This window comes from Oncorhynchus clarkii, chromosome 2 (assembly GCF_045791955.1).
Source record: "Oncorhynchus clarkii lewisi isolate Uvic-CL-2024 chromosome 2, UVic_Ocla_1.0, whole genome shotgun sequence".
NCBI classification, from domain to species: Eukaryota; Metazoa; Chordata; class Actinopteri; order Salmoniformes; family Salmonidae; genus Oncorhynchus; species Oncorhynchus clarkii.
Genome location: NC_092148.1, coordinates 49,180,217 through 49,192,047, shown reverse-complemented (window position 1 = coordinate 49,192,047; position 11,831 = coordinate 49,180,217). Strand labels below are relative to the sequence as shown.

At 45.1% G+C, this 11,831-nt stretch overlaps 1 protein-coding gene across 11 annotated transcripts in view; it reads left to right on the top strand.

The window, feature by feature from the left end:
• The first annotated feature begins 410 nt into the window (after window positions 1-410).
• Window positions 411-11,831, top strand: part of LOC139368777 (inositol hexakisphosphate and diphosphoinositol-pentakisphosphate kinase 1-like) — a 73,864-nt gene continuing 62,443 nt past the window's right edge. For 7 of the 11 annotated variants that reach the window (XM_071108182.1, XM_071108174.1, XM_071108138.1 and 4 more), the window contains exons 1-10: window positions 411-609; window positions 5,926-6,594; window positions 6,897-7,104; window positions 7,495-7,585; window positions 7,688-7,773; window positions 9,143-9,297; window positions 9,600-9,701; window positions 10,535-10,696; window positions 11,326-11,447; window positions 11,664-11,765. In XM_071108182.1, the coding sequence (XP_070964283.1) occupies window positions 6,427-6,594; window positions 6,897-7,104; window positions 7,495-7,585; window positions 7,688-7,773; window positions 9,143-9,297; window positions 9,600-9,701; window positions 10,535-10,696; window positions 11,326-11,447; window positions 11,664-11,765 (1,196 nt within the window). In that variant the 5' untranslated portion in view covers window positions 411-609; window positions 5,926-6,426. The remainder of the gene's footprint in view (window positions 610-5,925; window positions 6,595-6,896; window positions 7,105-7,494; window positions 7,586-7,687; window positions 7,774-9,142; window positions 9,298-9,599; window positions 9,702-10,534; window positions 10,697-11,325; window positions 11,448-11,663; window positions 11,766-11,831) is intronic. The other 4 variants (XM_071108165.1, XM_071108147.1, XM_071108129.1 and 1 more) reach the window with 1 other exon arrangement.

Sequence of the window (11,831 nt, the reverse complement as noted above, 5' to 3'; positions counted from 1 at the left end):
GCAATGAAGAGAGTGGTAGAGGAAGATGGGTCCAGGGCGAGGAAGCCTAAGAGGCAGAGAGCAATAAAATGTGATATGAATAACATGTGCTACAGTAATGTTGAATATTTAGCATTCATAGCAATGGTTATCAACTGTACCGCAGAAATGGAACGTAAATCACATAAATTGCTGTGGTGCTGGCAGCTGCAGAGAAGTACTTGGGTGTATGAGGTTTAACTGCAGAATAGTTACAAGCTGTGTTGAGCGATAGTATCCTGTCGTCCCAGGCTGCCGCCCCTGGTGTAGGATCAGATAGGGCCAAGTAGTGGAAACGGGTGTAGGGTTAGTTGAGGGGGGCAAATTTTCTACGAAGTTTAATATAGTCACGCTCTGGAACAGTAGGTGTAAACAGCGCTAGATACGATGAATTGATGAATAGGGAGGCCGTGGCCGGCATCACACGCCAGTACAGTAGGTGGTGGTGTATAGACCTCACGGTTGCGATCCGCCAATACAAGTTTAAGAAGAAGAAAAACATTGCCGTGCTCAACTTTCGCGGTTGCACAACAAAACAACTATCAAAGGACAAAGAACTTGACAGCTGGTTATAACTCAAATTATCAATAAGTAAGTAACTGTATTTTAAGACCGCAACACTTCGTACACTATTCTTAATCGATATTGCGGTTGGCTGTAATGTGAAGTGTACTTAGTTACGTTGTAACGAAGTATAGGCTGCAGTGGTCTACGTTGTAATATGTATTGCCACGCTAAATTATTAACGTTAGGCACTGAGGCGAGGTTGTCACAGTGTACACAGTAGAGTTCATTGAAAAGCGGCACACTTTATTGACAGGAACATACACGAACCATTCGTGACAGACAACGTTTTTTTTCGTATTTCCAAACGAAAAAAAATGTAATGTTAACAAACATTCGTGGCTATTTTGACTTCTGTTGTAGTGTTCTACAATTTCCTTGCTTTCCTCTTGTGTAATGTAGGTAGGTCACTTCCTCTCAGACTGGCTCTTACAAAAAAGATTGCCGTTTTGAAACTGCAGTAACCGCAGTCAACTGTGGTATTTTGAATGCAGTGATTGCAGATTAACTGCAGTTAACTGCACTTGAAATGCAGTTATACTGCAAAACAAACTTGTTTCTCACAAGTGAAGCATAGCTTGTGCACTCAGCAAACAATGTGTCCACTCAGGCAATGAGGACGGGAAGACTGGAATAATACATTTGAATGCCTTAAAAATAATTACCGTAACCAAAATAGCAAACATTGTAGATTAGAAATGATAGGAATTAGCGGTAAATGTACCACTGGTGATATATGTAATGGGGAATTGATATACAGTCCTTTCGGAAAGTAATCAGACCCATTGACTTTTTCCACATTTTGTTACATTACAGCCTCATTCTAAAATTTGATTTAAATTATTTTACACACAATATTCCATAATGACCAAGCAAAAACAGGTTTTTAGAAATGTTTGCTAATTTATTATAAATAAAAACTGAAATACCTTATATACATAAGTATTCAGACCCTTTGCAATGAGACTCGTCATTGAGCTCAGGTGCATCCTGTTTCCATTGATCTTCCTTGAAATGTTTCTACAACTTGATTTGAGTCCACATGTGGTAAATTCAATTGATTGGACATGACTTGGAAAGGCACACAACTGTTTTAAATGGTCCCTGTGCATGTTAGATCACTTCTGTAGCATTGAAGGTCCCCCAAAACACAGCCTCCATTATTCTTAAATGGAAGAAGTTTGTAACCACCAAGACTCTTCCTAGAGCTGGCCGCCCGGCCAAACTGAGCAGTCCCGCCGCTGCTACTTATTTTAGGGCTCCTGAGTGGCGCAGCAGTCTAAGGCACTGCATCTCAGTGTTAGAGGCATCACTACAGACCCTGGTTAGAATCCAGGCTGTTTCACATCCGGCCATGATTGGGAGTCCCATATCGCAGTGCACAATTGGTCCGTTGTAGGCCGTCATTGTAAATAAGATTTTGTTCTTAAACTGACTTGCCTAGTTAAATAAAGGTACACACACATATATATATATATATATCCTCTGTGGAGATGGGAGGACCTCCCTGAAGGACAACCATCTCTGCAGCATTCCACCAATCAGGCCTTTATGGTAGAGTGGCCAGACCGGAGCCACTCCTCAGTAAAAGGCACATGACAGCCCACTTGGAGTTTGCCAAAAGGCACCAAAAGGACTCTGACCATGAGAAACAAGATTCTCTGGTCTGATGAAACCAAGATTAAACTCATTGGCCTGATTGTCAAGTGTCACATCTGGAGGAAACCTGGCACTATCCCTATGGTGAAGCATGGTGGTGGCAGCATCATGCTGTGGGGATGTTTTTCAGCGGCAGGGACTTGGAGAATAGTCAGGCTAGAGGGAAAGATGAACGTAGCAAAGTACAGAGAGATCCTTGTTGAAAACCTGTTCCAGAGTGCTCAAAACCTCAGACTGGGGTGAAGGTTCACCTTCCAACAGGACAGTGACCCTAAGCACACAACCAAGACAGCACAGGAGTGGCTTCGGGACAAGTCTCTGAATGTCCTTGAGTGGCTTAGCTAGAGCCCGGACCTGAACACGGTCGAACATCTCTGGAGAGACTTGAAAATAGCTGTGCAACGACGCTTTCCATCCAACCTGACAGAGCTTGAGCGGATCTACAGAGAAGAATGGGAGAAACTCCCCAAATACAGGTGTGCCAAGCTTGTAGCGTCATACCCAAGAGGACTCCGCTGTAATCACTGCCAAAGGTGGTTCAACAAAGTACTGAGTAAAGGGTCTGAATACTTATGTAAATGTGATACTTCAGTCGTTTTTTTTCAATACATTAGCACTAATTTCTAAAAACCTGTTTTGAATTCATGGGGTATTGTGTGTAGATTGAGATCTTTCTATGCGTGTGTGTATGTATGTATGTGTTTTTATTTTATATAATGTATATATAATAAAAATACAAAAATCCATTTTAGAATAAGGCTATAACGTAACAACATTTTGAAAAAGTCAAGGGGTCTGAATACTTTCCGACTGCACTGTACACTAACAATCAAATGCAAACAATTCACACAATGAAGTTATGAAACCATGAATAAAGAGTCATGAGATTGAATGACCCAGAGGACATCTTTGTTTGTACAGTAATTATTTTCATGCATTCCTCAAAGCCTCATGTATTGTCTGTCCTCTGCAGTACTGCCCCTTCAGAGTGAGGGAGTGTTGGGATATGGAGAACTTGTGGGTTTTGGCTATTTTTGTGATTGGTGGCCGAGGATGGGGAATGAGGTATTGGCATTCGTCTTCGACAGGTTCAGTCCTTCAGTCCACTCCAGACTATTGAACATAATCATTAACAGTTTATTTAATGATTTAGCATGGGAGGCTCTGCTGATAACAAACTGATCACCTGCACTGACAGGCTCTTCAGTCTCCGTGCACTGATAGTAACTGTTAGGCTATATGACTCACTAGGCATATGATGGCATACTTTGTGTTTTCATAGTAAACACGTCTATGCTGGCTTCAAAATTCACAAGTAAATGGCAAGTGGCAGACGACAATATTCTGACTGTGCCTGTCTTTGCAGTCTTTTTCACTCCCTGTATGAAAAGGAAACACCCTAAATGGACAGTCTGTGGCTCCTCCTATTTGCAGAGACATTTCCTGTGTCATTGGGCCTGTTCTCACTGAGTGTGATAGAGGCTTTTTGTGAGCGCTCAGCTAATGATTCCACCCCTATCATAAACTGTGCGGCCTGACTTTCTACAGGATACGGTCTCAAAGGTTAAAAGCCTTTTATTGGGGCCGCCCAAATTTGGGTGGCGGAAGTGACTCACTGTCAGATGGTGGGTTGGGCGATGCCAAAGGGAGATGGGGACGTGTTCAATCAGGCCTTTTGGTTTGTTAGTCATAGGCGTCAAAGGACGCAGTGCCTTTTTTTGAATGAAGAATCCGAGAAACATTTGATGGCGAGGCAAAGGGATGACTGAAGCACAGTGAGGAACAGAGGATTGGAGATGAGAAACAAGGATACTGTTGTGCCGACAGACAGACAATGGGCTTAACACTCAAAACTCCTAACAAACTTGACCAGTTAAGGGCATTGCTAGTCAGCCATCAACACTAGGTGTTCAACCGTCATAGAGCTGGGATGATAAACCGCGGGCGATCTGTTCACCACAATAAGTAGAGTATGCTAGAGAAATGTAAAGTTTGAAATTAAATAAGTTTGCTAATATGGGTGACTTGATTATTAATGGGACAAATTGACCGCTAGAACCGGTAAACTAGTAGTAGTTTAAAGAATAATAAATAAAGCAGTGGTTCACATTCATGTTATAAACGTGTCGTTTTTATTTATTGTTATCGCTTCAGTAGTCCGATCTTCCCAGTCACTCAATGCCAAATAGCCTTACTACTGTGTGTCTAGGGAGGATGGCGGCGTCGACTGTCTTTCCACTGTTGTTGTAGCTGCGTATTTATGAGTTTGTTTATTTCCCGAGTGTGTTTCCCTGACCTCGGGTGGCCAAGATGGGCTTCCACATGGTTTAGTGTGGCCTGTCAACGCCTTCGAGGAGAGCGAGGAGTTATGCTTGTTTGCCGTTACTAGAGTAGGCCTCTGCACCCAATATGCTCTCTACCGGCCACCCTCCTCGCTCCGCCTCCTCTTATGCCTCTTCCCCTTTCAACACGCTGAGTAAAGGGCAGGCTATTCTGGGGACCAGACTTACCCATGTTCACACGTTTTGTGTGACGAAGTTGATATACGTGTGGACACGAGCTGTCTGTGCTAGCATTCTATAGCGTGATATAGTATATCGTGAAATTAGTTTTCTGTCCTGGGAGTGTGACTGGGATCTGACAATTTTTGGAATCTGTTCCCAACTACCAAGGCCCTGTCGGTCATGGCCTTGTGTAGGAAGTGCCTTATGAGCCTCTTGGCTGGCTTCTGTGAGCGGTGATATGATCTGGGCTAGGCTGGCTGTTTCTGGAGATTTTCCCTGGAAGTCAGCTGTTTTGTTTGGTGGGCGGGGAAGGGCATTGCTAAAAGAGACAGGAACCAGTTCTGGCAGGCTACTGACTGAGGACAAGTCCTCCTCTTGGTTATGTTTAAATTTACACTCAAGTCCACTGTTTAAAAAAATAAAAAATAAAACCCTGGTATTTACGAGATACAAGCCAAAATGTTTGATTACCTTCTGGTTAGTGTAATCATTGAATTCTGTCATTGGAGGGAAATATTGTTGATTAAAGATGCAGGTGACCTTGAGCCTTTTCAAGGGTTGTCTGCAAAACCTCTGAAGTGAATACTATGGTATTTCTTCAAATTTGTCAGTGCATTTGTATTAATTTAACCTTTTTATTTAACTAGGCAAGTCAGTTAAGAGCGTATTCTTATTTACAATGACGTTCTACCAAAAGGCAACGAGAGGCAACACTACATGAAGAGAGACCTAAGACAACAACATAGTATGGCAGCAACACATGACCACACAGCATGGCAGCAGCACAACATGGAAGCAGCACAAAACGGGGTACAAACATTTTTGGGCACAGACAACAGCACAAAGGACAAGAAGGTAGAGACAACAATACATCACGCAGGCAGCCACAACTGTCAGTAAGAATGTCCATGATTGAGTCTTCGAATGAAGAGATTGAGATAAAAACTGTCCCATTTGAGTCGCTAGCTGCAGCGAACTGAAAAGACTGAAAAGTGTAATTCCGTTACTGTGGAATTGCCCAAACACATTGAGTGTAGAGAGACGAGGCAGCATTATTAGACAGCTTGCTGACGTTGTAACAAGCACTGAGCCATGTCTCTACAGGGTTTTATCTTTTACATGGTCTGTACCATAGTAGTGCCATTATCTGCTTCTGCCTTTCTGTGTTGTCCTCCTGTAGGTGGTGACTGATGGTGAGACTGTGGAGGAACCTTTGAACCGCTCATCTCATCCTCCTCAGGCCAGAGTGATGCCACTTTTCAGAATGAGACCGCTCTCCTGACACAGGGAGGTTACTCCTTCCCCAACTCGGGCTCTGTCCTCTACCTACCTCACCCCTGACTACTTACCTCACCCCAAGTCAACACCCTAGAGCTTGCTTCCTAACCCATGAGAACCCTCCCCTCGAATTACTACCTCAGGCACTTTCCTCTATGTAAACCTGGTGCTCCCAGACCACCGTCTCCACCCTCCTGAGTCTTTCCCCTCACCAATTAATTACACCTTCATCAACCCCTGAGGGGCATTTTAAAAAGGCATTACCAGTGCCTATTCCCTGTTGTCGGTAAGGTGATCTGAGCCTTCCCTCTTATTACCTCACACCCTCCTACTGTGTATTGGCACGCAAAGATGCACCGGAACTTTGAGTGGCAGATGTTTGAGTGACGTCCCCACTCTGTCAATGTCAGAGACTGGAGGAGAGGGGTGGGGCCAGAGTGGGAATCCCACGTCTGTGTTTGCCTATGAAGGTCATCCAGGCCCAGAGGAAGGAGGCATGAAGAATGAGGGAGAGATACGAAAAGGAGAGGAGGAGGGGCAGGGAAAAGAGGAGGATGAGGATTACGACTCGGTAAGTGGGTGCATGAAGACGGCGAGAAAGAGGCCCTTTCCCAATTCATCTTTACTTGATTCCTTGCTTCCTCTTTCCTCGCCACCTCCTCAAACCGCATTGGAGATAAAGATCCAAGGTCCCTCTCCTCAGACCTTCTCCTTCAATGCATTTTGAGAAGGAGGTGAGGAGAGATGACCGGACAGAGGAAAGATGGAAAATTGGCTTAGGCTTCACCTCGCACAAGTAATCACATCATGTACAGCACATTACAAACAGTAAGCTGCGAGTGACCTCTTTTCCCTTCCTCTCTGTTCGCCCAGCCTCCAGAGAGGCAGATCGTGGTGGGCATCTGCTCCATGATGAAGAAGTCCAAGTCCAAGCCCATGACCCAGATCATGGAAAGGCTGTGTAAGTTTGAGTACATCACCGTGGTCATCTTCCCCGAGGAGGTCATCCTCAACGAGCCCGTGGACAAATGGCCCCTGTGCGACTGCCTCGTCTCCTTCCACTCCAAAGGTACAAACGAACGTACGTATGTGCACCCACCGCATACGATTACGTGCATCAGGTACTGCCGTGCGCACGCCCATTGCACAGATTAACGTGTATAATGTATATGCACGCCAATATACAGTAAGTATACACGGAATACAATCTGTACATACCCAACACAGTCATTCCCGTCTTGCTCATGTTTAGTCATAGTGTACGTCTGACTTGTCCTGGTTTAAATTGGGTACATCTTAGGAGAAGGATCAGAAAAGGAAAATAAACATGGGGAAATGGAAATATGTTTAGGACACCAGTATACAGACCAATGGAACGACAATGTAATGGTTGAGGAATTTTCTTCCATTTCCTGTAATTATGTGGTTGTGTTCTGTGTATATGAATGCATGTATGGGGGTGGCTTTGTAGGTTTCCCATTGGACAAAGCGGTAGAGTACGCCAACCTCAGAAACCCACTTCTCATCAATGACCTGAACATGCAGTACTACATACAAGACAGGTATACCGGGGAACACACACGCTCAACTTCCTGCTCCTACTTTGTCTCGGAGTCTGTTGACTTGCTCCGTCAGTAAACGTTTTTGTCTCATGTCCCCTTCAGGAGGGAGGTGTATCGTATCTTGCAGGAGGAGGGGATTGACCTTCCTCGTTACGCTGTGTTAACCCGAGACCCAGACAGACCTGAAGGTGAGTGTTACAACACAACTAGTCTCAGACTGTTATCGTTTAAATCGATCAGCTGGCTCGCGTGGACGCACGTTTTGCTTCTGGGAGCCAAGATAAGAAAATAAACAAACTTAAAACCCTTTGTCTGTAAATGTAGTTGTAACTGGTCCCAACACTCTCACTAAAGCATACTTATCAAAGTCCACTCGCACAGTCGAATAAGAAATGGATGTGCATTGCGAGCAAATACGGCTCTGGGTAGTTAGCTGACAGTGGGAAGGCACTGAGTTCCTGACGCCTATTGCCGTGGTGCGCAAAGGAAATCTTTTGAAATTCACATTCATTGCGTGTTGGGAAGAAAAGTGCAATCATCGCCTTGAAAATGAAGATGAGGGGCTCAATCCAACCCGCGTTGCAGTATTTACGCAGTAGCTCATTTTTCCAAAGGTCAAATTCACACCGATTTGCTCTTGGGTACTGTAATAATAAAAAAGTTACAACTACTACCGGGGCGAACCCTAGCACAGGTATGCTTGAACTTTTCCCGAGGTAGAGGTGTGTGGGCACGGGATGAATATTGTAAATAAAGGATTTGAAAAATAAAAATGACACTCCCAACCATTGAACTATCAGCCCCCTGTTTTAGTGGACTGTCCCCCAATCAGTCGGTGGTTCGGGAAAAATACTTGTTGACATGCCGATTTGTCATCTATTTCTTGTCACGATGGATGGAGCTAAGAATATAAACATATGATCCTCGTAGCATACATGTACCCCCCCCCCTTCTTCGTAAAAGCACAGCTGCGTATGAAAAGGCAAGCAAAAACGTTGAATTTGGCCGTACACGGAAATGTGCCTTACTGGCTTTTAATTTTTTTTTTGTATTTGCCTACTCCGCTAACCGCGACCATTGCCAAATAAGGCATGCTGTCACCTGCTTTCATAGTAAACCTTGAGGTGGTACCACCCAGCACATCTAGAAGGGGGTGTATTTCATACCGTCTTGAGATGACGTAGAGGAACTTTCTCAAGGTGCCTCTACGTCACGATTTCAGTGGAGTTGATCCACCAGGGGCAAAAAGAGCTAGATGTACTACTAAAATACCCAAATTATAGCACTTTTGCCACAAACTGTCAAAATGAAGACCAGAATTGACGGGTTCACAAAAGGTTGGCGACCGCTGCTTTAAAGGGTTGCATAGTTGTAGGCCTGTTCTATTGAAGATGAAGGCTATGAACATGAACACCTGCCCAATCCTTTCAGATCTAAATTGTGCCTATGAGTAGGGTTTTATAGTCCAATTTGGAATGGGGCATTCATTCAAGTGTGCTTTTTTTAGACCCTGATTGAACTCTGTCTCTAAATGACTGGTGTGTGTCTGCCTCCCAGAATGTAACCTGGTGGAGGGGGAGGATCATGTGGAGGTGAACGGGGAGGTGTTCCCCAAGCCCTTTGTGGAGAAGCCCGTGTGCGCAGAGGACCACAATGTCTACATCTACTACCCCACCTCAGCTGGCGGGGGCAGCCAGAGACTCTTCAGAAAGGTACTGAGGGACTAGGGCGGTACAGTTGGCTTCAAATGGGTCATGCTGTTGAAACGATAGCAGAGGGGGCGGAAGCTTTAGGAGCCATGCCCGTGCAGAAAGGTCTGATACTCAATTATACCCACTCGGTACCCGGCACTCAACTTTTAGCCCTCCATTTGAAATATTGTTGCTGCACTTGATTGGTCTTGCCTGACCGAATGAAACCCATGGTAATCGTCCCAAAAGTGCAAACCCCGCCCATCTGTCTGGCGGAATCAAGCACTCTCATAAGTATATGAATGATCCCCTCTCTCCTGTAGATAGGGAGCCGCAGCAGTGTGTACTCCCCAGAGAGCTGTGTGAGGAAGACTGGCTCCTACATATACGAGGAGTTCATGCCAACGGACGGCACTGATGTCAAGGTATCATCTTAAGTGTGTGCTGGTGTGCGAGCCGTGTCTTCTCGTCTCCTGCTTGGACCTGTTTAGATGTAACAAATGATTTCTTGAATTTGGCAATAGCAGTGTGAATGACTTCATAACATGATTCTTATTTTTGTTCTATTGCGTGGCCGTGATCATAGGCTGGTGCCACCATCTGAAAATGTTAGTGGCACGAGGGGGGAAATGTTAGTGGCAGCACGAGGGGGGAAATGTTAGTGGCAGCACGAGGGGGGAAATGTTGGTAGCACAGGGGGGAAATGTTGGTAGCACCAGGGGGGAAATGTTGGTAGCACCAGGGGGGAAATGTTGGTAGCACAAGGGGGGAAATGTTAGTCTGGAGCCCTACTGTATTTTTTTATTTAACTCGGCAAGTTGGTTAAGAACAAATTCTTATTTTCAATGACGGCCTAGGAACAGTGGGTTAACTGCCTTGTTCAGGGGCAGAACGACAGATTTTTACCTTGTCACCTCGGAGATTCGATCTTGCAACCTTCCGGTTACTAGTCCAACGCTCTAACCACTAGGCTACTTGCCGCCCCATGGTAGGCCAACAGAATTTTTTAAAGCGAAAACAAGTGCACAATAAACAATGATCTCAGGGGAAATAGGCCTATGGGAGTTTTTAAAATGCTCGGGAGCTGAGAATACTGGTATAGCCTATCCAGAGACCAAAAAGGTGTTTGCAAATCAAAGAAATGATTCATACCCAATGATGTACTGCCCGTAAGGGCGGAGTACTGCTAGTATGTGTATGATATGATATCAGGTGAACACTGGGACCTGACTGTGTGTATAATAAGATGTCGTATCAGGTGTACACAGTGGGTCCTGACTATGCCCATGCTGAGGCAAGGAAGTCCCCGGCCCTGGACGGTAAGGTGGAGCGGGACAGCGAGGGGAAGGAGATCCGCTACCCTGTCATGCTCACCGCCATGGAGAAACTGGTGGCCCGCAAGGTCTGCCTGGCCTTCAAGGTGAGGCTTTTCAACCGAATCAGACCACTCTGCGTTTGTCTTCTCTCCAAATCAACCGGAAGCCTTAAAACTTCTTAAAACGATCCCGATAGTCTGAAGATGGTTCCTCTCCTCAACCTTGTCTTATTTCCTTCGTCTGCAATGATTGTGCAGGAGCCGGATATGTGAAAGCCACTGATGTATTTTCTGATCAGTGCAGATGAATGAAAGAAGATGAAGGTAGGTAGGAGCCGTCTTTAAATATTTGGGGCGATCTGACCAAATTCACATAGAAATGTGAGTTTTATAGAACGTCATTCTCAGTCTAAGCAGTAGATCTGTGCTGTGTGCTATTCCTATGCTTTTGCGTCTTTCACTTTTGGTGTTGTACACCAGCTTCAAACAGCTGAGAATGCAATATTTTTGCTTATTGAAAATATTTTTCGCAGTGGTTTAGATGGTACAATGATTCTCTACACTATGCATGGCTTGTATTGTCACACAGACTGAAATTAGACAAACAATTCAAATTTTTGCAACCAGGAAATGGCCAAGTGATTTTCTGCATATTGCAACTTTTTAAAAAGCTCTTGACTTGATTTGGCTACATTCAGTTTGAATGGCTGACTGACGCATTCTTCCACTCCCAGCAAACGGTGTGTGGCTTCGACCTCTTGAGAGCGAATGGCCACTCATTCGTCTGTGACGTCAATGGCTTCAGCTTTGTGAAGAACTCCATGAAGTACTATGACGACTGTGCCAAGGTCTTGGGGTAGGTGCGGCTAGCTGTCATGCTGAGGGGTCAACTATCGGTCTTCCTTACAGCTTAACCCCTGATTTACACCTTGACACTCAAGGATCAGCTGGGTATCTAAAGCCATATGTCATTCCTTGAATTGGACAGGATCCAAACTCGCGCTCTATTCGTTTTCAAAACCCAAACACTGCTCGAGCTCACTCCATTGGTTGTCCCCCCCCCCCCTCACAGGAACATGGTAATGCGAGAGCTGGCCCCTCAGTTCCACATCCCCTGGTCCATCCCCATGGAGGCCGAGGACATACCTATAGTCCCCACCACCTCAGGAACCATGTGAGTACTCTTCTCATTTTCTTCCTCCTTTCCGCCTCCTGCTTCTTTCTCCACCTCTTCCTGCTC